The sequence below is a fragment of the Aulonocara stuartgranti genome (assembly GCF_965226115.1).
Source record: "Aulonocara stuartgranti genome assembly, chromosome: 6".
Classification (NCBI taxonomy): Eukaryota; Metazoa; Chordata; class Actinopteri; order Cichliformes; family Cichlidae; genus Aulonocara; species Aulonocara stuartgranti.
The window spans coordinates 1688357-1713825 of NC_138944.1; the positions used below are offsets into that span (position 1 = coordinate 1688357).

The following is a 25469-nucleotide window of genomic DNA, read 5'->3' on the forward strand; positions in this document are numbered from 1 at the left end:
TTCAATTCAATTCAATTTTATTTATATAGCGCCAAATCACAACATAAGTCGCCTCAAGGCGCTTCATAGATACAGAGAAAAACCCAACAGTTATATGACCCCCTATGAGCAAGCATCAACGTGCAGGAAATAAACGCTTAAACCACAGAAAGCAAACAAACACAATCAAAGCATTTTTATTGGAACTCGTGTGTTTAAGTGTTCATATGAAAGGTCTGGATCCTGGTATTGTGTCAGTTTACAGAGCACAGCTCACAGGTACAGAAACATTTGCATATATAGTGTTACGAGTCTTAATACTTCAATGATAAACACGATGAAAAACACACTTCCTGCATCGTCCTGTTCATTCAGACCGAAAGTCCCAAAAACTCAGCTGATGGTTTTTTCTTTTCATCCAGCTGCTGCACAAAGAACTGAACCTTTATAACACAAGTAATAACACGTTACACTCAACACTGCAGGCATTCGCTGCATTTTATTAACCTTTGTGTTGTATTTCCACATAAACATGGTTCACGACCACAGGCTCTGCTGGCTTCACTGATCTGAGTCCAGCTCGCATCATTCACCAGTGCAGCTGTGTCTCACTCTTTCTACTTTCTCTGTCCTCCTGTCTGACAAACACTAACATTTCTAAAATACATTTCAGACATTCTTTGCAGAAAAAACTGTAAATTTTTCTTTTATGGATATTTACTGGACGTCTCCCCTCACGTCTAAGCTCATCTGCTTTCTAAGAAGTGTGATCAGTGGAAACATAATCGTGACTTTAAGAAGAAAGAAAGGAAATTTTAGTTCAACGAGTCTCTTTGTTCGTGTCACAGATTTGTGCTTCACAGTAAGCCGAGCTCTTTGCACAGATACGGATCGTTGGCATAAAAGACGGCGATCATTTTTGAACTTGCTTCAGCTCCTTTCTTTCGCACCATGTCGATCAGGTCTCGAGCTTTCTCGTCTCTCTGTTTGGCTCTGGCCGCTTCGCCCTCAGCATCAGTTAGCACGGTTTCGTGCTGCAGCTCGTCCAGCAGCTTGTTCAGAACCGGATTCGACACTTTATCGACGAAGTTTGTGCGAGCGAGTCGCAGCTTCTCTGCTGAGGCGCTGTTCCCCATCTGAAGAGGACTTCCACCTGGAGAGTCAGCCGAGGATGAAGCTGAAAAAATACGTTTAGAGTCAGAAACACAGTGAGCACATTTCAGTGCAACATTTCTACAAATCAGATCAGTGATTCTGAGCAGGACAGCAAACGTCCCAAAGCTGGTTTTCTTTAATGGACACAACGGTCGAGTGATTTCTGTCCTTTAAAAATACAGTTTTTACAGAGGAGACACTTTTCTTCAGGGATTGTTTACAGCAGCACATTTATCTGGTGATCTAATGAGACTTTGTAGGATTAGGATTCAACTTTATTGTCATTACACGTGTTTGAATACAGGGTAAGAAATACAGTTTGCATCTAATCAGAAGTGCAATAGGAGCAGATTACATACAGATTAGCGTTGGATAAAAGGTGGGAACAGTTATGCACAGATTATGTACAAATAGTAAGTAAATATACAGATGTTTATATTGCTATACAGACCAAATGTACAGATGTGCTACATCGATACAGATGCATGATGTGTGGTAAACAGCGCTATGAATATATCTACAGCCGAGGAAGCGTAGCTCTCTGAACAGTGGACGCACTATAACAGAGACTATGTCAGTGTCCTAAACTACAGCAGTAACCAATGTGAGCATGTGGTGAACGTTGAGAATGAATGACAGTCATGATCATGGTCACTGGGAGGGATGGGGGGAGGAGGAGTGTAGGAGTTAGGTGAGTGTGGATGGAAATGTTCAGCGGGGGGGTGAGTTCAGTTCGGTGACAGCTGTGGGGAGGAGCTGTTCCTAAACCTGCTGGTTTTAGTCTGAAGGCTCCTGTAGCGCCTTCTGGAGGGGAGGAGCTGGAAGAGTTTATTGGCAGGAGGAGAGGAGTCCCTGAGAATTGATGCGTAGACATGTCTTCTTGTGGACATCCTCAACGGCAGGAAGTGGAGTCCCTGTGATGCGTTGGGCAGTTTTCACTGCAGTGCCTAGCGTTCGGTAACAGTTCCCAGACTGGGACACAGTTGGTCAGGATGCTCTCCATCGCACACCAGTAACCCAGTATGTCATAAGACAGGTGGTTCTTCGTCAGTGTCCTCAAGAAAAAGAGGCACTGATGGGCCTTCTTGACCAGGCTGGAGGTGTCAGTTGACCAGGTCAGATTCTCAGAGATGTGGGTCCCCAAGAACTTGAAGCCGGAGACTCGTTCAACAGCTGTGCCATTTATGTAGATGGGGACATGGGTGTCTGTCCTCTCCCACCTGAAGTCGTTCAGGCATGCTGGTGATGAGCGTTTCAGCACTGGCACGATGAAGGTGGTCTTGAAGCACGCTGGTACTACTGCCTGGGCAAGCAACGTGCTAGAGATGTCATCAGAGGGCAGGGTTCTGGCAGACTTTTCCTTGTCGTCCTTGTCAAAATGAGCGTAGAAGCTCATTGAAGGAGGAAACATTCATGGTGTGAATGCCCAGCCACAGGCATCGTGGGTCCTAGTTGACAAAGTGTTCCTCCAGCTTGTAGCTGTGCTCGGCCTTCTTGGTGCCCCTCTTCAGGTCTGCCCTGGACGTACTGCAGGCCTGAGCGTCACCTGATCTGAAGGCATTGTTACGTGCCTTTAGTAGAAGCAGGATTTCCTTTGGCTGCACCTGAATGTTGTGTGTATGTACCAGGCTGTTTCCTTCCTGTGGGATAATCCTGGCTTTGTGTGACACACTGGTTTATAGTATTAATGAGATGGGGTGTTTCACCTCCAAGTAATCTTTTTTTAAAAAATCCCAGGAAGTTGATTCTGTTCATCTGGACGAAGACTTTTTTCGTCATCATCAAAGTCATTTGTTCAGCCTCGAGGCTTTTATTGCATTTAGCTGTGCAGCACTTTGGTTAATGTGTGCTGCTGTTAGATGTGCTTCGAACTAAACTGACTGTGGATGAAATTCAGAGCGCAGACTGAATCAGGCAGACGCACAGCGGTGTAAACTTAATAAACTTATTATTATTTTACATTTATTTAACAGTGAAACGAGGACGGAGATTTGAGAGAATTAAGTTCGTTTCTCTTTTATGTGCAGGTTGGATCTCTGTCAGGTTTCAGTTTGTGCTGAGTTAAGGCTCACCGGGCAGATGAAGGTCGTGCTCCCACACTCGTGTCTCCTCGGGATCTTGCACCATCAGCATCACTTCCTCTGCGTTCATTGTCAGGATGATCTCAAAGGTCGGGTGGTAATTTGGTCCGTAATTTTCAAAAAACTCTGCACGCTGAAGCGAAATGGAAACGCACAATTTAAAACAGCTTTGTGGACAAAGTGTCTGCTGACACTCAGCGACTGATACTCACTGCAGGCTGTATTTTAAAGTGGTGCGGGGCGCTGCTCAGACTGTACTTTTGACCTTTGTGGAAATAACAGAAGGACGGCGCTTCGATGTACTGTGAAGCAGCGTGCTGCACTTTCACCTTCAGAGACATCACAACATTTTCTTAGTGCATGAGTAGTTTCAGAGCTTCAAAGCAAACAGATACAATCAGAGGATTTATTCATGCAGAAGCCATTTAATGATTTCATGATAAAGTCATACGTCGTGCAGAGGGACGTTTCCTGGGAGCAGCATCACACTGAGGATGGGGCGTGGCCTGTTTCTCAGGAAGAGCAGTACTTGGCCACGAATGGGTTTCGTCATGTAATTGAAAAAGCGCTCAACGAGATCCCAGACGAGGCCAAAGGCGGAGAGGTGAGGGACGTCCACGACCACGTGAGTCTCAGTGATCTCCAGAGGCTGTATGATGCTCATACCATCATCCGTGATGTGGACCACAGAGATGCTGTCAGAGACCAGTGCTGGGAAAACACACAGCTTCGTTCACTGCAACAGCCTCCAGAAACTTTCCATGGAAAGCAAATCAGAGCATTTTCTGCAGGTTTAATTCTCCTTCAGGTGTTTCAGTGGCGTCCTTACCCGGCTCAGGCTCACAGTGTGGGAGGTGCAGCTGACGTATAGAGTCCTGAGGACACTCGATGCCGAACAGCGGGCCTCCGGCCACTTTGTGCGCTGGTTGGAGGACCAGAGGATCCCAGATCAGAGTCTTGTAGGTGACCTCACTCTCACGAGTCACATCAAAGACCAGACCAGTCAAAGAACACTGGAACAACCCTGGACCGGGAAACAGGAACCTGAACGACACAGAACGGTTCAACATGGAGCTCAATGCTGTAGCTGTTAAATTCAGTCTAATTTAATTTATATGGTGCAAGACTGTCATCACAATAGAATTCATACTGTAAAGTAAAACCCAAGGCTTTATGTTATTATACTAGTGAGAGAATCCTAAAAGAGGAAGAAGCATCTATAGCAACATCCTTCTTCAACATTTCCATCAGATGACAGTTAGATGATCACATCCGTCTCTTTTAATAAAACTTTACTTACTCGTGTGTAGGAGTTGATGGTCAGCCACTGCCTCTATTGACCATGACTTTGGTATTTTAACCAGTTAAGGTATAACTAACCAAGGCCATGTTAAAGTTAACAAATGTGTGTGTTGGGAAGTTGCAAAAATATAACACATAAAACAAAGACTCAAACTGACATTCGACCTTGTAAACAGCAGTATATTAATTGGCTCCCAATACTCCATCAATTGGTGACCACCATCTACTGTCAGACACAATCTGACATTCAGACTCAACCAATCACACATTTGTTAAAAGCATTTTTAATTTTCCCCACATTCTCCTTTGCATATGTAAAGCACTCTGAGCACCTGTGTGTTTGCAGAGGACATAATCTCACAGTGGGCACATCGAGGCTTGCGTGTCGTACCTGTATGAAACGCCTGTTCTTCCTTTGCTCATCTCAGGTGTGAAGCTTGATCGAGCCTAAAAGTCCAGAGAGGGCAAATTAAATATTTTTTGTAGTTACACAAACTTGTGATGTTGGTGCTACCAAAGAACCAGAAATACTCACAGTTTCCATTTGCAGCTTCACCACCCTGCACAGGGTCAAAGTTCCACTATGAACACTGAATGCTGGGTAGAGAGGCTCGGTGAATGTGGTGTGGAAGGTATGAATGAGAGTTTTTTTGTCACCAGAAAGTGAATAAAAGGACAGAGTGCCAGCTGGCCAGTCCAGAAACAGTCCCAGTCTCCTGCGTCTGGCCAGGAATGCTTGGACGTCGATGTGTGGGACCGGTATAAAAGTTTCCCTCAACCCGTGTCGGAAGGAGTAACCGTTTGAACAGGTGATGGTGAAACACCAGCTCTTGTCAGTATGGTCAATTTCTGTGTCCCAGTGTCCCTTCCTCGGCAGGCTCTTATATGCAACACCAATATTCACAAACGCTTCCCAGTCCACCTCCCAGTAGCAGCGCCCAGTCAGAGCCTCTCGACACAGCACCTGACTGGTTTGGTCAAATCTCTCTGGATGATCAGGATATGACTGCTTTTCCTCAGTGCTGCTTACTTTCCTGTCACATTCAGACAGGACGAGGTTTTCATTCACAGTGTTGGGGTCGAATGTGAGATCACAGGCATCTGTGAAAGAGATGCAGTGAGTTAAGCTTCAGCTCAGTCGATGTTACAGAGAAACTCAGTGACACTTACACTTGTTCAGAAGCTGTGGGTCGACCCAGTGCTCTTCATTGTGGTCCACACTGAGGCAGAAGAGGTCAGGCTGTTATTATTAGTAAATAAACATGAAATAATCTAATATGATAAACATGTTTTGTCAAGGCACCGTGACAGGAAATTATTGCCTTGAGTTGATAAAATTAGTTCACAGATGGAGAGAAAACAACCTTATCAGAGACACGAAACTCAATAAAAAAATGGTCAGAGGACAAGTAACGAGCACCTGATATGAAACAACAAAGGTGAAGCAGCACTCAGAGACATGCTCCACCCTGTGGCTTTGGTCTGTGTGGAGAAAGATTCACTTCAATTCAAATGTATTTATATAGTGTCAAATCAAAATGTACTCATCGCTCAAAACAGTGAATCTGGCTTTAGTTAATTTTGCAACATTAACTGATAAAGTAATTTACCAATGATGTGCTGAGTTAACCAGAGACTTAGCCCCATCAGTTTAAATTAACTAGCTGACCTTGATAGCTGTAGAAAGTAGTTTGGGACCTTAAATAGGCTGCAGTTATGTGAGTGAAGTTGCCCCCCCCCCCTTCAAATCCAACAAAAGTGGTGTCAAACGTTTGTGATATATTAATAAGAAAACAGGGATGTTATGTTGTCAGAGGGGTAGTTTTAAATATGGGTCCTGAGTTATTTAAGTGACAGGAGGCAGTTTGTGAAATTAAATGGTTGTTGCTCCTTATTTATGGAGGCTGCATGTGGTGTACCACAAAATGACAAGATTGTGAATGATTAAATTATTCCAAGAGCTCAACTTACTTCATCTAAACATGTTTCAATCGTGCTTCATCAACACAAAATGCAAAAGTTTATATGAATAAGTTGTGTTGATTTACATTTCTGCCAAAACAATTGTGTGCAAGCAAAGTCCACTATTGAATTAAGTAAATCCAACATGCTCCTTTTCACTGTATGCCCACTGTGACGGCCAGTGGCAATGGTAAGATGTTCAGATCTCCAAAGGTTGATTCTGTTCATCTGGACGTTTCAGTGGGAGAAACGTTTCGTCATCATCAGGTGACGTCTTCAGTCTCAGCTGACTGCAGGTTTCAATCGTATAAACAGTACATTTGCATAATGAAACCAGCCCACTGAAGGAACAATGGGCTGGGAGCTCAGTTCCTTCATCATAATTATGCAAATTCTCATACACATACGGGATCACTACAGGTTTTCTCTTAGGCAGCGGTGTTGTTGATCAATGGTCATGCCTAAGACCAATCCAAAGTCCTGATCTATGTCCAACAGCATTTGAAATAGATTCATCAGGAAAGCTACTCTGCACAGGGACTCCTTCAGAGAACTTGTCTGGAGTAACACAGACCTTGGGAAATGCTCTACAGAAACTCTGGAGTACAGTTTTCCCAATCCAAAACAGTTTTCACTTAGTGAATTCCCATTCATTATGCTAGTCCAAAGAGAGAAATTCATGCTGAAAGCAGTCATTGCATTTCAGGAGGGCCCAACACCAGAAACACTTGGGCATTATATGGCATTCTGTAAAAGGACCCCGTGCATATGATGACCTGAGAAAGGATGTAACCATAGCGTCTGAAAACCAGCGCATGTCCTCACACTGTGCTCTGCACAAAGGAATGATGGCAACAATTCATGAAAGAAAGTCCTTTTTTATTTTGTGAATTAGATGATGGAAATGGCTATTATTGAATTAGACTTGAGATGCTCAGACAGTTCCAAGTATTTACCTTTTCTAACAGGAAACACGCCCACATTCTTCTGATAGTTTGTATTTTGTTACCAGCAAACAAAGTTTTTTCTCCGACAGCATGCACAGTTTGTTCTAACTGCTATATTATAACCTAGTTTAAAAATATCTAATACTATTTTATGTTTCACAAATTTTTCACAGTACAGAAAAGGGCAGGGTGACCTCGGATGACCTCTAGAAACATTTATTCATATCTTTAAAATGTTTGCAGCACAAACGTTTGACATCAACTTTGTTTGATTTTGGTAATGTGGGGGGACTGGTTGACCTCTTGACTTTTACATTTTCATTAATATCTTTAAACAAAGGTTTGATACCACTTTTGTTGGATTTTAAGAAGGTCGACATTTGAGTGGTGTTAGAGCAACATCGTAGGCATTTTTGACAAAAAGTCATCTTGACTCTGTAGAAATGAGTCCTGTTAAAGGCAATGGCACCATTACAGACAACCAAGAAAGCCGAGAGTGTCTTTACATTTACACTACAAAACCAATTCAGACACTGCCAATTTAATTCCATTCAGTTTTATTAACGCAACGCCAAATCACAACGCTTTATATTGTAAGCTAGGCCCAATTTAAATTTACAAGCCAAAAAGGCTAAAATGACCAAAGAAAAAGTGGAAAACAGTTAAACATGAGAGGTTTTTGGACAAAGTTTGTGTTCTCTATTCTTTAAGCACCGGTTTGAGCACCTGCACCGTTTCAAAAGTACCGGTTACTACAATTTAATACATAGAGTTCCTATTTAGTTCATGTTGAGAAGGTTTAAGCAGTTCTAGCTCTGTAGTTCATTATTTTGTTTTTGATGGTCAAGATTAAAATCCTGTGTAGAAAAGGTATAAAATCAGTTAGTGTGGAATCTACACAGTGTACCGACTTGAGCGTTTCCAGTCTACATTCTGGGTCTTCCAGTCGCTCCAACAGCAGTTTCACTCCTGACACGCCTGGATGGTTGTAGCTCAGGTCCAGCTCTCTCAGGTGGGAGGGGTTGGACTTCAGAGCTGAGGCCAGAGAGACACAACCTTCCTCTGTGATCCCACAACATGACAGCCTGGAGAGAAAGCATTACTGAAGCTAAAGCAACTTTTAACTTGGTTTGCACATGCAAAATACAGTAATGATAAAAATAAAGTACACCCTCTTTCATACTGTATCTATGGTTTAAACATTGATATATAATAAAAAAATTATCTGATTCTTACAATTTGGTAAAAATGCAACTTATCATACAGAGCTACTATTTAACAGTAACAACACCAAAATACAGACGAACTGTGTGAAAAGCACAGCCTTACTGCTTTAAGGAATTAAGAGGGTCAGCCAGGTGCTGCTAATCAACTTAATTAACTGATCATCACTAAGTGTAAACATCTCTATAAGAGCAGAGGTTTGGTCAGTTTGCTGGTCTGGAACATCCAGGTGTGTGTTCATGCAATGCCAAGAAGGAAAGACATCAGCAATGATCTTAGAGAAGAATTTTTTGCTGCTCATCAGTCTGGGAAGTGTTAAAGGGAAAATTAAGAAAGTGAAAAAGATTATTGCTTTTAACAAATGTGCGGAGGGCTTTCGCTTTGGTGGCCTCAGAATCTCATCTCTGATTTTTGCGGATGATGTGGTTCTGTTGGCTTCATCGGGTGATGGCCTCCAGCTCGCACTGGAACGGTTCGCAGCCGAGTGTGAAGCAGCGGGAATGAGGATCAGCACCTCCAAATCTGAGGCCATGGTTCTCAGCCGGAAAAGGGTGGAGTGCCCACTCCGGGTCGGGGATGAGTTCCTGCCCCAAGTGGAGGAGTTCAAGTATCTCGGGGTCTTGTTCGCGAGTGATGGGAGAAGGGAGCCGGAGATCGACAGACGGATTGGTGCTGCGGCTGCAGTGATGCGGACGCTGCACCGGTCCGTCGTGGTGAAGAGGGAGCTGAGTGTAAAAGCGAAGCTCTCAATTTACCTGTCGATCTACGTCCCTACCCTCACCTATGGCCACGAGCTGTGGGTAGTGACCGAAAGAACGAGATCGCGGATACAAGCGGCAGAAATGAGCTTCCTCCGAAGGGTGGCTGGCCTCTCCCTTAGAGATAGGGTGAGAAGTTCGGCCATCCGGGAGGGGCTCAGAGTAGAGCCGCTGCTGCTCCACATCGAAAGGAGCCAGCTGAGGTGGTTCGGGCATCTGACAAGGATGCCCCCTGGGCGCCTCCTGGGTGAGGTGTTCCAGGCATGTCCCACCGGGAGGAGGCCCCGGGGCAGACCCAGGACACGCTGGAGAGATTATATCTCTCGGCTGGCCTGGGAACGCCTTGGTATTCCCCCGGATAAGCTGGAGGAGGTGGCTGGGGAGAGGGAGGTCTGGGCCTCTTTGCTTAGGCTGCTGCCCCCGCGACCCGGCCTCGGATAAAGCGGATGAAGATGGATGGATGGATGGATGGAAAAAGATTATTCAAAACTGGAAAACTTTCAGGATCTAAATGCGAACTAAATGCTGATTTAATTGGTGGTTTTAATGCTGTGGCATGACCTTCAGAGAGCAATGCATGAACAAGTTGCAGCAAACCCCAATGACCTGGAGCAATATTGTAACAAAGTAGTGGGTGACAATCTCCTCACAGTGATGTGAGAGGCTGATAAAAGCCACAGAAAAATACTTGAAGTTATTATGCTGAAAGAGGCTCTCCAAGCTATTGAATCAAAGAGTTTACTCTGCGTTTCACCTACTGTTTCTGCATTTTGGCTCAGTGCTCATTAAATAAAAAATGACACAGTGTAACCTGTTATGTGTTGTTCATCTGAGCTTCTATTTACAGGACATGAAACCTAGTAGGAACCTGATGATTTTTATTTATTTATTTATTTTTTTTTTTCATATAAAACTTTTGCGAGATCTCGCAAAACAAAACTCGGGATCTCGCAAAAGTTTTAGCCGCATTCTTCGGACGCCGGCTCGAAGCCGACCGGGAGGTCGACGCACAATGTGCCGGGAAAGCGGTGTTCCTCGCGGCTGTAGTAGGTCTCGACCTCCCGTTAGCTTTGAGCTAACGGGAGGTCGAAGGCTGAAGAATGTCGCAAAAGTTTTGCGAGATCTCGCAAAAGTCCGTCTTAATTTTTTTTTCTCCCATGTCCCCTGCGGGGCTCCGTAGAATTGAAACAGGGTATGCTTTCTTTTAACTGTGACTATGTGAACTACATTATGAGACCAGAGGGTGTATCAGTACCTCAGTGTTTCCAGCCTACATCTTGAACTCCCAAGTCCAGCAGAGAGCAGTTGCACACCTGAATCCTGTAAGTCATTGCAACTGAGGTCAAGCTGCCTCATCTGGGAGTCGGAGCTGAGAACTGAAGCAAACACCTGACAGCACTTATTTTTCAGGTAACAACCAGGCATGCTGCAGAGAGAACAAAATCATCTGAACATCATATATGCAAGAGAGCAAAATGTGCAGATGGTCCCATCACTAATTGCCTTTACCTGAACTGCTCCAGTTTGCAGACTGGACCGATCAAAGCAGAAGGAATCATAGTCAACAGAGTTAATTCATCAGTGAAATCTTCATAGTTTTCATTCATCTTCAACCCTCTTGTATCATATCCACTGTAATCGTTTGGATGACGGTACAGGCAGTTAGTCAAGTCCAGGACCTTCAGAGGTGATTGTTTTGATTGAAGGATTGAGGTCAGAATGTGACAATTCCTAAAGTCTAGCGAAAACCCAGATAACCTGTGCAAAACATATATTAGTTATAAACCTTAAATGCTAATATATGCCAGTAATTCAGTAGCTGGAAAAACTATAGCTAGGACAGTTAAATTTATTTAAATTATTTAACTAAAAGAAGTATAACTTGCAGAAACAGTTTTTTAAACTAACCTCAGTGTCTCCAGCTTACAGTCCGGACTTTCCACTACAGCCAAAAGATCATAAGGAATATCATCACTGAAGTTAGAAAAGCACACCAGATGTAACTCTTTTAAGAAAGAGTCTGCTGACTCAAGAATGGAGAGTACCACACTTAATCGATCACTGCTTATATGCTCACTCTTGAGTCTGTAGAATCAGAAGAAAAGTGGAAACAGCACATCAGTGAGTTTTGGTATTTTTGTGGGTAATGAGAAACTAAACAGCAGAGGACACTGCGGTTGTTATAATTATGGTATGTTAGTTCATAACATGTATGTAGCAACCAGTACCACTGTTTTAGTTTAAAGGACGCAAGTATCTCATCAGGACTTATTTATATGGTCCCATAGTTGACAGTGCATGTCAGAGCACACACTAAACCATGAAGCTCAAGAAATTGTCTGCAGACTTCTGAGACAGGAGTTTATCAAGCCCAAGATTTAGGGAAGGGTAAAGAAAAATATCTGCACCATTGAATGACCCCATAAGCACGTGACATCTGCTTATGGGGACATCTGTGAATGGAAAACATCTGAAACCACTAGGTTGGCTGCCCAGCCAATCTGAGCGATTGGAGTAGAAGGGTCTTAATCAGGGAGGTGACCAAGAACCCGATGGTCACTCTAACAGAGCTCCGGCATTGCTCTATGGAGAGAGAAGAAACTACCAGAAGGACAACCATTTCTGCAGTACACCACCAAGGCGTTTACAGTAGAGACCGAAGGAAAACCCATGGTGACCACTGTAAAGTCTCTTTATGCTGGCTTTAATCTTTGCTTTGTGCTTTCTTCACACTTGAACCCGATTGAACATTTCTCAAAAGATCTGAAAATGGCTATGGAGCGATGTTCCCTGATGGAGCTTAAAATGTTCTGCAAAGAAGAATTGGAGAAACTGCCCAAAAATAGGTTTGCCAAGCCTGTAGCACCATACTCAAGAAGTTGCCAAAAGCTGTGAATACTTATGTACATCTTATACTTTTAATTTGGATTTTTAATAAACTTGCAGAACCTCAAGCAATCTTTGCTCACTTTTATGCCATTATGGGATATTATGTGTACCATTTTGAGATGTAAAATAAATTTAGACCATTTTGGAATAAGGCTGTAATGTGATAAAAATCCATCCATCCACCCATCTTCTTCTGCTTGTCCAGGGCTGGGGTGTGGGTGCAGCAGCCTAAACACAAAACCGAGACCACCCTCTAACCAACCACCTCCTCCAGCTTATACGGGGAACTCTCCTGTACTCTCCTTTCCAGCACCCTGGCATAGACTTTCTTGGGGAGGCTGAGGAGTGTGATCCACCTATAGTTGGAACACACCCTCTGGTCCCCTTTCTTAAAGATGGGAACCAGCACTCTGGTCTGCCACACCAGAGGTACCACCCCTGATTTCCACGCAACATTGTAGATGCATGTCAACAAAGACAGTTTACCAACCTCCAGAGGCTTCAGGAACTGAGGGTGAACCTCATCAACTCAAGGGGCCCTGCCACTGAGTTTGACAGAATCTCTTCGGCACACCACACTCTAGAGCGTCCTGATGCCACATGCACTTATGGACACTCTTATGTTCGAACGTGGTTTTTGTTATGGCCAAACTGTGGTTTGCACAGAAGTCCAATAACAAAGCTTACTCAGGTTCAGATCTGGGAGGCTGTTCTTCCCAATCAAGCCCCTCCAGGTCTCGCTGTCATTGCCTACGTGAGCATTGAAGTCTCCAAGTAAGACAACAGAGTCCCCAGGTGGAGTACCCCACTCAGGGGACTCCAAGAAGGCTGGGTACTCTGAATCGCCACTCGGCACATAAGCGCAGACGACGGTCAGGACCCATTCACTGACCTGGAGGTGCAGGGAACAAGCCCTCTCGTCCACTGGGAGAAACCCCAACATACACGCAGCAAGCCAAGGGGATACCAAGATACCCACCCCAGCTCACCACCTCTCACCAGGGCCAACTCCAGACTGAGACAGAGTCCAGCCTCACTCCAGGAGACTGGCTCCAGGATTGAAAATCTGGAACAAATTAGGTGCAGTGAATAATTTCGATATGCACTGTATATGTCATTTCCACTATATTAAAATGGCAGACTTTAAATGAGATTATGTTTTTATTCCTTACCTTTACAAGTATTCACCATCTATCCTCCATCTAAGGGGCGATCATGGCTCAAGAGTTGGCAGTTTGCCTTGTAATCAGAAGGTTGCCGGTTCGAGCCCCGGCTCCAACAGTCTAGGTCGTTGTGTCCTTGGGCAAGACACTTCACCCGTTGCCTACTGGTGGTGGTCAGAGGGCCCGGTGGCGTGAGTGATCGGCAGCCTCGCCTCTGTCAGTGCGCCCCAGGGTGGCTGTGGCTACAATGTAGCTGCCATCACCAGTGTGTGAATGTGTGTGTGAATGGGTGGATGACTGGATATGTAAAGCGCTTTGGGGTCCTTAGGGACTAATAAAGCGCTATATAAATACATGCCATTTACTATTTACCATCCATATCCTAAGCAATGTTAGTAAGCCTCAAAAACAGCCTCAGCAAATTACTGAATTGAAACTCTTGTTTCAATCTCAAACTACTTACACAGCCTTCTTGCAGTTCTTCATTTGCTTGATAAGTTTCTCAGTCCCAATAAATGGTGTATAAGACTTTGTCAGATCAAGTTCCTCGAGCACTTCCCCTGATATCTGCATCATGGTCGACAGTACTGCACAGTCGATGGTCGAGAGTATCGCTCCTGAATCCAGATACATTCTGATGTCATCCTGAAATCTCTCTTCCTTCAGCTCAAACTTGCAGAGGAAAAGGTTCATGTACTTCTCTCGTGGGATGTCTTTGACATGGAAATTCTTCAGGTATCCCTTCATCTCTTCGGTGGTGTCCGAGCTGCTCTTTACCTGTGGCAGTAAACCCTGCAGCACTGTTTGATTGGACTCCAGAGAAAATCCAAGGAAGAAACACAGAAACAGATCTAACTGACCTTTCTCACTTTGCAAGGCTTTATCCACAACCTTTTTCTGCAAATCCAGAAAGCTCAGATCTGTTGGGTCGACATCCAGGAAAGACTTCACAGTACTGAAGTTGTCCGTCAGGATGCAGTGGTGCATGTAGAGAGCTGCAAGAAACTCCTGAAAGCTTAAATGCACAAAGCTGAACATCTTCTTCTTGTACAGGCCTCGTTCTTCCTTAAGAATCTCTGAGCAAAATCCACAAAACACTGATGCTTCACCAACATCGATGCCACTTTCTGTGAGGTCCTCTTCATAGAATATGATGTTTCCTTTCTGCAGCTGTTCAAATGCCAACTTGGACAAGTTTAAAAGCATGGCAGAGTTCTGGGCTTGAGACTTCTTCTGTTTGGACCTCTTCTTGGAGCTTTTCCCTGCATATTTCTGTCTCGTTCTTTGTGTTTGAATTAGTAAGTAATAAATGTACAGCTCTGTCATCGTTGTGATGCCGCGGCTCCTCTCATCACTCCATCCTTTCCTAAACACCTCAGCGATGATCCAGCAAAACACTGGGATATGGCCCATGAAATAGAAGCTGATCATTCCTCTAAGACGAGACAGGATTTCTTCTGCCTGATTAGCAGTGCTGAATCTCTTCCTAAAGTATGACTCTTTTTGTTGCTCAGTGAAACCTTGGACTTCTGTCATCTGGTCAATGTATTTAGAAGGTATCTGACTGGCAGCTGCAGGTCTGGATGTTACCCAGAGCAGAGCGCGAGGCAGCAGGTTGCCTTGGATGAGGTTGGTCAGCAGCACATCGACTGTTGATCTTCGATTGATTTCACTTATTCTCACAGCTCCATCAAAGTCCAGTGGAAATCTGCTTTCATCCAAACCATCAAAGATGAACAGCACTTGCTTGTGAACAAGCTGCTGTGTAGCTTCTAGGGGTTTTATTTCAGGGTAGAAGTGAAGGAGAAGCTGCAGCAGACTGTAGTCGGCATCTCTGAGCATGTTCAGCTCTCTAAAGGGGAGCACAAAGATGAAATCAATGTGCTGGTTAGATTTTCCTTCTGCCCAGCTTAGAGCAAAGTTTTGGACAGCAAATGTCTTTCCAATGCCAGCGATGCCTTTCGTCATCACTCTTTGGATTGTCTTTTCTTTTGCTGGTTGTTGCTGAACATGAATTCTTCCTGGTTTAAAGATATTTAAGAACTCGATCTGTTGATAAAACACCTGTGAAATTGATGACTGCTGATCTGGGACATTAAAGTGATCTAGAATCTCATGTGGTCTGGAACCAGAATCCTGAGCCTGCTGAGTGACGTAGAGTTTTGTGTAGATGCTGTCAAGTCGAGACCGACTATCTGATGTGCCCTCATTTATCCAGGTAAACTTTTCCTGGAGATGGTCTTTAAGCTTTTGTTTAACACTCTCCACGACTTTATCCTGCTCCATGTTTGCAGCTCTGTCTCCTCCACACTGAACCTAGTTCTCCTGTCACTTGTTCTCCTTATAGGTGGAATCCTTCTGAAGGGATTAAAAACCTGAAAGCAAGAAAATAAATAAAATGTCCCTTTTCTTGTAGTATGACAGTGCAGTGATATTCATAAGCATTTGCTTTTGTTAATCTTTTTGTCTAAATTGATTTTCCATTTTTACATCCACACTCAACACTTTCGCACTACAAGTGAAGAAAATGATTTCAGACTAGGGCTGGGCGATATATCAAGTTTCTTAAAAATATCGATAAATTTTTATACGAGATATGAGATGTGACAATATCTTTTAGGCAAGGCAAGGCAAATTTATTTGTATAGCACAATTCAACAACAAGGTGATTCAAAGTGCTTTACAGAGACATTAGAAACAAAAACAAATAAAAAGCATGATTTAAAATTGATTAAAACAAGCAAACAAACAAACAAACTAACTAAACAAACACATTCATTCACACCTGTTCGCGCGATCTGAACCCTTATCGTAAGGGGAGCTACCAGTCCTTCTGTGGACGAGCTACTTTCTATTTTAAATTCCCTGAATTTAAAATACCCTTTAGACCCAGTCTAGACCCAGTTGGGGAGCTACCCAGAGCTCTAAACCCACACCTGTTCGCGCATCTGAACCCTTATCGTAAGGGGAGCTACCAGTCCTTCTGTGGACGAGCTACTTTCTATTTTAAATTCCCTGAATTTAAAATACTCTCTAGACCCAGTCTAGACCCAGCTGGGGAGCTACCCAGAGCTCTAAACCCACTTAACAAACAAACAAACAAACAAACAAACAAACAAACAAACAAACAAACAAACAAACAAACAAACAAACAGTATATAAAATCAAAACAGATAAAATCAGAACAGTAGATAAAATCAGTAGTTAAATGTAAGTTTTGAAATTTAAGCTTAAAGTGTGGATTTGGTGCTTTATTCAAATGCAGCTGAGAACAGGTGAGTCTTCAACCTGGATTTAAATAAACTGAGTGTTTCAGCTGATCTGAGGCTTTCTGGGAGTTTGTTCCAGATATTAGGAGCATAAAAGCTGAATGCGGCTTCTCCGTGTCTGGTTCTGACTCTGGGAACTGATAAAAGACCGGATCCAGATGACCTGAGGGATCTGGAAGGTTCATACTGGGTCAGGAGGTCACTGATGTATTTTGGTCCTAAACCATTCAGAGCTTTATAGACCAGCATCAGAACTTTAAAGTCTATCCTCTGACGGACAGGCAGCCAGTGTAAAGACCTCAGAGCTGGACTGATGTGGTCCACTTTTTTGGTCTTAGTGAGGACTCGAGCAGCAGAGTTCTGAATGAGCTGTAGTTGTCTGACTGATTTTTTAGGTAGACCTGTAAAGATGCTGTTACAGTAATCAAGCCTACTAAAGATGAATGCATGGACTAGTTTTTCCAGGTCCTGTTGAGACATCAGATCTTTTATCCTTGATATATTCTTGAGGTGATAGTAAGCTGACTTTGTTATTGTCTTAATGTGTTTTTCTAAGTTTAGGTCTGCATCCATCACTACACCCAAATTTCTCGCCTGGTTTGTGGTTTTTAGATGTATAGATTGAAGTTCTCTGGTGACCTGTAATCGTTTTTCTTTGGCGCCAAAGACTATTACCTCAGTTTTGTTTTTGTTTAGCTGGAGAAAATTGTGGCACAACCAGTCATTGATTTCCTCAATGCATTTACCAAGAGCCTGTACAGGGCCTTGGTCTCCTGGTGACATTGTGATATATATTTGTGTGTCATCTGCATAGCTATGATAGTTTATTTTGTTGTTCTTTATAATCTGTGCCAGTGGGAGCATGTAAATGTTAAACAGAAGGGGTCCCAAGATGGAACCTTGGGGAACTCCACATGTGATACTTGTCTGCTCAGATGTGAAGTTACCTATTGATACAAAGTATTTCCTGTTTTCTACGTATGTTTTGAACCAGTTTAGTACAGTTCCTGAAAGACCTGTCCAGTTCTCCAGTCGTTTGAGTAATATGTTGTGGTCAACTGTATCAAATGCTGCACTGAGATCCAGTAAAACTAGGACTGACATTTTTCCACTGTCTGTGTTCAGACATATGTCATTAAACACTTTGGTCAGAGCGGTTTCAGTGCTGTGGTTCTGTCTAAAACCTGACTGGAAGGCATCGTAGCAATTATTCTGTTTTAAGAAGTAACTGAGCTGTTGAGAAACTGCTTTTTCAATGATCCTTCTTAAAAATGGGAGATTTGAGATTGGCCTGTAGTTGTTCATTTGTGTCTTGTCAAGATTGTCCTTTTTCAGTATAGGTTTTATTACAGCAGTTTTTAGTGATTCTGGAAACACACCTGATAATAAAGAAAAGTTGACGATCTGTAACAGGTCTGACTCTAAAGTCTTTGAGACCTTTTTGAAAAACCTTGTTGGCAGGACATCTAAACAGCAGGAGGAGTTGTTCAGTTGACCTAAGATGTCCTCCAGGTCTTTGCTGTTAATAGGTTGAAACTGTTTCATGGTGTTTAAACAGTTTTTTGGTGGACACAGTACATATCCTGGATCTGCTGTTGATGTACCAATTGCTTGTCTAATTTTTTGGATTTTTTCTGTGAAGAATTTGGCAAAGTCATTGCAGGCCATGGTCGAATGAAGTTCAGCTGCCACTGACACAGGAGGGTTTGTTAGCCTGTCAACTGTAGAAAATAAGACCCGAGCATTATGACTGTTTTTAGTGATGATGTCAGAGAAGTAGGACCTCCTTGCATTCCTCAGTTGTAAATTATAATTGTGAAGTTTCTCTTTATAAATGTCATAATGAACCTGGAGGTTTGTTTTTCTCCATCTGCGCTCAGCTTTCCTACACTCTCTTTTTTCATTTTTCACCAGTGTGGAGTTTCTCCATGGAGACTTTTTCCTTCCAGAGATAACCTTCACCTTAATGAGAGCAATAGTGTCCATTACATTTAACATGTTAGCATTGAAGCTATTGACGAGCTCATTGACTGACCCTCTGGGCAGGTCAGGTGTTAATGGGAAGACCTGGTTAAAAATTGCACTACTGTGTTCAGTTATGCACCGTTTTGTGATCACTGTTGTTGATATATTTGTGTGGGCTGAGATTTTACTTTCAAAGAAAACACAGTAATGATCAGACACGCCCACATCAGACACAGTAACCTTTGAAATGCTCAGGCCTTTGGAGATCAGTAGGTCAAGAGTGTGTCCTCTATTATGTGTGGCCTCTGTTACATGCTGAGTCAGCCCAAAGTTGCCCAGAGTGTTACTCAGGTCTTTAGTCCCTTTGTCCTGAGGGTTGTCCACATGAATGTTAAAATCCCCAGCAATAATTACACAGTCAAAATCAACACAGATCACAGACAGCAGTTCACTGAGGTCATTAAAAAAGTCTGTGCAGTATTTGGGAGGCCTGTAAACATTAAGAAACACAACTTTGGATGGGGCCTTCAGCTGTAAAGCCACATATTCAAAAGACTGAAAACTTCCAGGAGATGCTGCTTACATTGAAATGATTCATTAAATAAGACAGCAACCCCTCCTCCTCTCCTGCTCGCCCTGACCTCACTGATAAAACTGTAGTTAGGAGGGGTCGTCTCGAGAACAGCTCCACTGTTACTTTGGTCCAACCAAGTTTCAGTTAGAAACATAAAATCAAGGCTGTGCTCAGTGATTAAATCATTAATTAAAAATGTTTTCCCAGCTAGAGATCTAATGTTTAATAAAGCCAACTTAAGTGTTTTAGAGGCATTACTTGTCCCCTCGTGTTTGGGAGCAGTCTGTGGCACACAAGGTATGTTTACTATGTTTAAAGATCTTTTAGAGTGCAGCTCTCTGTGTTTTGACCAGGCCACATGTCTCCTGTCACCTAAAAGTACAGAAATTTTAAAACCTTCTAGTAAACAGGGTCCCAGCTTCTCCTGGGAAAAGTCATCACTGCCATAATCCTCACAGCCCGGACCCTTCACACATCACACATCAGACTGCGGAGACAGAGCATGAAGGTGGTAAGGAGGAACTAAGGGGGGCGAGGCTGGGCAATGTGACTTCGATTGCTCTGTTGAGGGTGGGGCTCGATGGCGAACCTTTGGCCGCTCTGGTGGGGGGTTTATGGGGGACAAAAAGGGATTGGGCCGGGGGGTAGATCTAGGGCTGAACGATATATCGCATTTGCGATAATATCGCGACATGATCAAGTGCAATTTTCTAACCGCAAAGGCTGCGATTATACTCTGGACATGTCCAAATTCATGGGCTGCATCCTCCTGAGGCCGCATTTGTAGACCGATTACGTCACAGCGACGCGCCGAAGGCTGTCCAAATTACTACCATATCCCAGAATTCATAGCGCGGCCCAGCCAAACTCCAGTTTCCAACAATGGCGGCCGCTACTAAGTTTTAAAATTACTCATACTAATCTTTCTGGGTCACAAAATAAACTTTTAACATATTTTCAGGCGAGAAAGTAGCTGTGTAAACATCAAATATCTGCTCGGTTTATCAAGATATCCCATATTTGCTAAAGTGCTTCGACGTTTTCAGAGGCGTCTGCTACCCACCAGCTCGACAGCTAGCCGGGAGCTCGAGGGTTACTGATGCGGCCGAGAACGGCACAACTCCCGGCACGTCATTTTCAGATCACCGCGGAGTTTCGCTGCTCGGGTTAAACGTAATATATAAGTCACTTAGACAACCTAAAAATGTTATTGTTGGGCTTTTTTCAGTGTTTTGTTTGTTCGTGAGTAAATCGGTTTGGCTGAGATTAAAGTTATTAGATTAGATAAAATAAAACTTTATTAATCCCCCGGGTGGGTTCCTCCTTGGTTTTCACACAGCTGACTAAACGTCAAACAGAAAACTTATTAAACAGAAGTATGAGACAGTCGAGAATTTACACCAGTGTCTGGTTATATTTTAGATAGCAAGAAGCAGACGGCCGAGTTTATTAAACTCCACCGAGACAGCGGTGACGCTAATCAGAACTAGACCGTCCAATTTCACGCCTTTAAACTTTAAAGGCGTGTTTGTGTGTGTGTTTATACAATTGCTATTATGTTTGCACTTTATGTGTAATGTTACTGACTGCAGAGATCAGTAAGATGTGTGTATTTTTTATTTATTAGTTTTATTTATTTAATATTATTTTTTAATTGAATGACTGTCTAGTAGTTCACAGATGTCGAAAAACTGAGTGTGGTAAAGCCACTGATTTTGTTTATGTATATTTCTGCAATCTGCACATTGTACTGACTTTCATTTTAATGTTTACACCAGGGTTCCTTGTCAGCACTTTATGTTCAGATGTTTGTAAGCTAAAAATAAACTATTGTGTATGTTCAAATATACTGTTGTGATTGAAGAAGTTAAATAAAAATGTCAGTCATCAATTCATGCATCACCTCATGTCATCATAACAGAGGTCTGTCTTCCAGGAAAGAACAGTTTAAAATTAATGTAATATAGTATTGGCCATACTATATGATGTATTGCTTGTCTTTGTTTAATAATACAGAAGACAAAGACCTTAAAAAATAATCGCATATCGCATCGCAATCGCAATATTGGGGCAAAAAAATCGCAATTCGATTATTTTCCATAATCGTTCAGCCCTAGGTAGATCTGAGCCCAGCATTGACCCGCTCCATCTCCTCAGTGAATTTCAGGTGTGGGGAGGAGGGAGAAAGGGAGGGGGAGGAGGGTGATGGCCTGTCAGGGGTTTGGGGGACTGGGGAAGATTTTATATCGATATAGTATATGTTACATCATAATTATACTTGTGGACCCACAAGTTTGCCTGTCTTTCGTCCACTTTTGTCTCTACGCAACGTTACTCGGCCTCGCCTCTCCTTCACTGAACACAACTCCCCCTCCTCCCCCATCGCTTCACCTGCAGGCAACGACAGGATCTCCGTTAACGAGTTACCGCGCATCGCCCCGTGCGTGGGGCTGGACAGCGTCAACGTGTTAGCGAGCTAACTGCGCTAACGAGCTAACCGCGCTAACGACATGCAGCCCACAGGGGCTGTACAGCCTAAAATCCTTTAATTTTCTCAAAAGTTGACAGCGCGCCTTTCTGTATGAATTCTGGTTGTGCTTGATGACCGCGAAGCGATTTTATGTGGTACATAGCACTCAGCAATCTGTCAAAAAATGTTTTAGTACGACTTTGGTAAGCTACGGAGCTGCACCGCTTGATGGATTGTCGGAGCTAGTGATGTGCGGATCGATCCTGAAATATCGATTCCTCCGATACCAATCATTTATGTTCTAGAATCGATTCTCACATTAAAATATCGATATTTTAGTAATTTAGAGTAAATTTGTAGTTTATCATTAACAGGAACACAGTGGAAAGAAACTATAACATTCGGATCGTCTACATTCAAAGGAACTACTTCCTCTTCCGCCTTTCATAGTCATGTGCGAAATACAGCTGTATAAATGTCTCGCAGCCCCTTGGCGTGCGCACTCACAACAATGGCTGAGCGTAATTGAAGTCATGTGCGGACGTATTTTACCTCCACACACAGCTGAGACGTGGTTTGCAATACATGTGGCAAAAAAAGTGCTCCAAGAGTGAGGTGTTGTGGCCATACTAGGGAGACATTCAAAAGGGCTGTTGGGGGGTAAATACATTTTACAGGGTTTATTTATCGGATAAAATACGTTAAATGTCACCGTTATTATTGGCCGGCCCGGAAACAGCGGGGGTGTCCAATTTCAGAGGCTGCTTCCACCTGAGGACCCGGCCTTCGCGGTCTAAAGAAAGCCGGGTAGTACGTCACGAGCTCCCTCGGTGGAGTGAAACTCTGCTGTCTGCTCCTTGCTATCTAAAATATAACCGGGCACTGACGTAAACTCTCGACCGTCTCACACTTCTGTTTAACCATTTTCTGTTTGACGTTTATTCAGCTGTGTGAAGGATTAATAAAGTCAAATTTAATTTAATCAAATCTAATAACTTTAATCTCAGCCAAACCGATTTACTCACGAACAAATAAAACACTGAAAAAGCCAAACAATAACATTTTTAAGTTATCAAAGTGACTTATATATCATGTTTAACCCGAATAGGGACAGACCGGGGGGGGTTTGAAGACGATGTGTCGGTCGGCTCAGATGTTTGAAGTTCACACAGCTACATTCTCACCTGAAAATATGTTAAAAGTTTTTTTGCGACCCAAAAAGAGAAATAAGAGTAATATTAAAACTAAGTTGCTGCTGCCATTGTTGGAAACTGGAATTGGCTGGGCCACGCTATGAATTCTGCAATATGATTTTTCAATTTTGTTGTCCTAGAAAATCGGGCGAAATTTGGGAGATTGGTGGCTCCGGGAGATTTTCGGGAGGGCACTGAAATTCGGTATTCTCTCGGAAATATCGGGAGGGTTGGCATGTATGGTTGTGGCAACATCACTAACCTTGTCAAACACCTCAGAGTAAATCATATCACAGAACATGACCAGCGTATGTTGAGGTGAACTGAAGAGGAGGAGAGAGTCAGGTGGTGCTAGGGCGAGACAGACGTCTGTCACGGAGTCCTTTAGTGCTGCAGGCAGGCAAGGTGTTCAAATAGCACAACTTCATTTTTTTTATTTCTATATGATGAACCCTGCATTATTAAGTGATAAGAACAAATAATCTGATGTCCTGTAATCATTATGATGCTATAATTTGAGATACAATAAATAAAATAAGTTTTTGTACAAAGTATCGGTATCGGATCAGTATCGCCGATACCACCCTGAATATTACTTGGTATCGGATCGGAAAGAAAATCAGTGGTATCGCACATCACTAGTCAGAGCATTACGGCTGCCGTAGTCTGGAGCCTCGCGGAGTGATACGTAAAACTCCAGGCTGTCAGTCATGCAGTAGAACTTGGGAGCAGAGCAGCTGTGAAATCTGTCTTTGATATTATGCTCAGCATCTGTTAGTTTACATTTTGACTGCACAATTGTGAGCTTTTTGTTATGCACAAAAACAACATTGTTTTATTTATGGAGCATTATTATTTAATAAATGCTCATAATTTATTTTTGAGTTTATTTTTGAGTTTTCATGTACATCTATGCTGTATGTTAATAAAAGTGCCTGTGTGACATCTGGGAAACAGCTTTGACTAAGAACTCTCTTTTTGTTCTTACTTTATGGCTTTAAAAAAATATCGAGATATATATTGTATATCGCCATCCAGCGATATACAGCCAGAGCTACAGCAGGGAGATGGAGCACCCCCAGAACCCCAAGCCCACCCTGGACCCACCCAGGGGCAGCCAGGCCACCAGGGCAGTAACCTACATCTGCCAGCACAGACCCTCCACCAACCCTCCTGTACACAGCCACTAGGAAAACACCACCCAAGATCCACCACAGCCCCAACCAGGTCATGACCACAGCCCCCGGGTTGAGCCCCCCAGGAAAACCCCAGACACTCCAACCTCTAACCCCAAACCAACCACAATATCAAAGGAAGGCAAAAAACACAATTGTTGAATTGTATTAATTGCAGACTGGGATTTCTAATCACTGTCACATGCAGGGCAAATATGTGCGATGTCTGAGACCAGAAGTTTTGGTCTAAGCTGACTGAGCTGAACAATTTTCATCAAAAACACACAAATCGTGGAGGACTGTGTCTAACAAGAGATCAGATCATTAGTCACTGTAACCTGTGAATAAATAAGGCTGTTGAAATAAAACCTCTACAGGGCAAAGGTGCGTTAGATAGCAGGCGCACTTATGAGTTTATGAATCTGGGTGTTGCTTCTTTTTAGCAGCAGTTCAACATTAAGGCTGTTTAGAAGCAGCTTTTTTCATATAAAACTACATATAGAAATATCACAAGCTTACCTTTGCTTTCACAGACTCTTCAAACTCTCAAATTCGCCATTATGAACTGCACACTACTGGGTGGATGTTTGGATTGGGCTGATGCAATACAGTCCACTTCCTTGTTTTTGTACCTCTGAATGAGCCCGTGGAAGTAAAAAAGAAAAAGAAAAAAGAAAAAGGAAGTTCATGCTAGAAAAAGATCCCAACCAGCAGATGTAACAATATAAAAGAACTGCTGTCAGCCTAACAGGTAAATTACAGTAAGGTAACTTTGAAGGAGACAGTTTGTGCAGGAGCTGTGTGGGTTGTAGCGTCAGGGTCAAACGACACTGTAGACATGCCTGTCTGCACAGAAGAATAATCCGACATGAGAGAAAGATCCAAAAAGCACTTCCTGTCTGAGCCAGCTGCTCACTGTGGACCAATGAGCTAACCATTCAATCTAATGCATTATTTCTATGTGCGCAGCGATCTTCCCGTTGAAGGGAAGGAAGGCTGGATTCAGAAAAAATGATCTCCTCTGTATCCGGTTGTTCCCGTTAATGTTTAACCAGGTTGCCTCTGACAGGTGACAGTTCACCGACCCATAAAGCTGCACAGCGGGCCTCGCTGCTCAGATCCATCTGTAGGACGTGTGCAGATCCACAAAAACTGAACCAAACTACAGTGACTGACTTAATAACCTGCAGCGTCTACAACCTTCATCCCTCCAGCTCAGTGTACTGACAGTAGGTCTTCCGGCAGCACAGCGCCCTCTTGTGTCTCCTGTCTGTATTACAGTATAATACTGTGTTTGTAGGAACTGACAAGTTAAATGCATGGAATAAATGATTGAGCCAAAAACATCCAGGAGCTCTGTTTA

At 43.1% G+C, this 25469-nt stretch overlaps 1 protein-coding gene across 3 annotated transcripts; it reads right to left on the reverse strand.

Moving 5' to 3' along the window:
• Positions 1-25345, reverse strand: LOC309707949 (NACHT, LRR and PYD domains-containing protein 3-like). 3 transcript variants are annotated; one of them, XM_082535558.1, is made up of 14 exons: positions 24626-25345; positions 13924-15835; positions 11317-11493; positions 10918-11166; positions 10664-10834; positions 8338-8511; positions 5688-5737; positions 5053-5618; positions 4909-4964; positions 4045-4259; positions 3667-3926; positions 3428-3544; positions 3207-3348; positions 1-1156 (listed from the first exon to the last, which is right to left on the reverse strand). In XM_082535558.1, exons 2-14 carry the CDS (start codon positions 15744-15746, stop codon positions 837-839), a joined length of 4320 nt encoding a protein of 1439 aa, XP_082391684.1. In that variant the 5' UTR covers positions 15747-15835; positions 24626-25345; the 3' UTR covers positions 1-836. The 3 variants fall into 3 exon arrangements, with proteins under 3 accessions (XP_082391684.1, XP_082391686.1, XP_082391685.1); XM_082535559.1 differs by lacking the exon at positions 1-1156 and having other exon boundaries at positions 3245-3339; positions 3418-3544; XM_082535560.1 differs by lacking the exons at positions 10664-10834; positions 10918-11166; positions 11317-11493.
• Between the last annotated feature and the right edge of the window lie 124 nt (positions 25346-25469).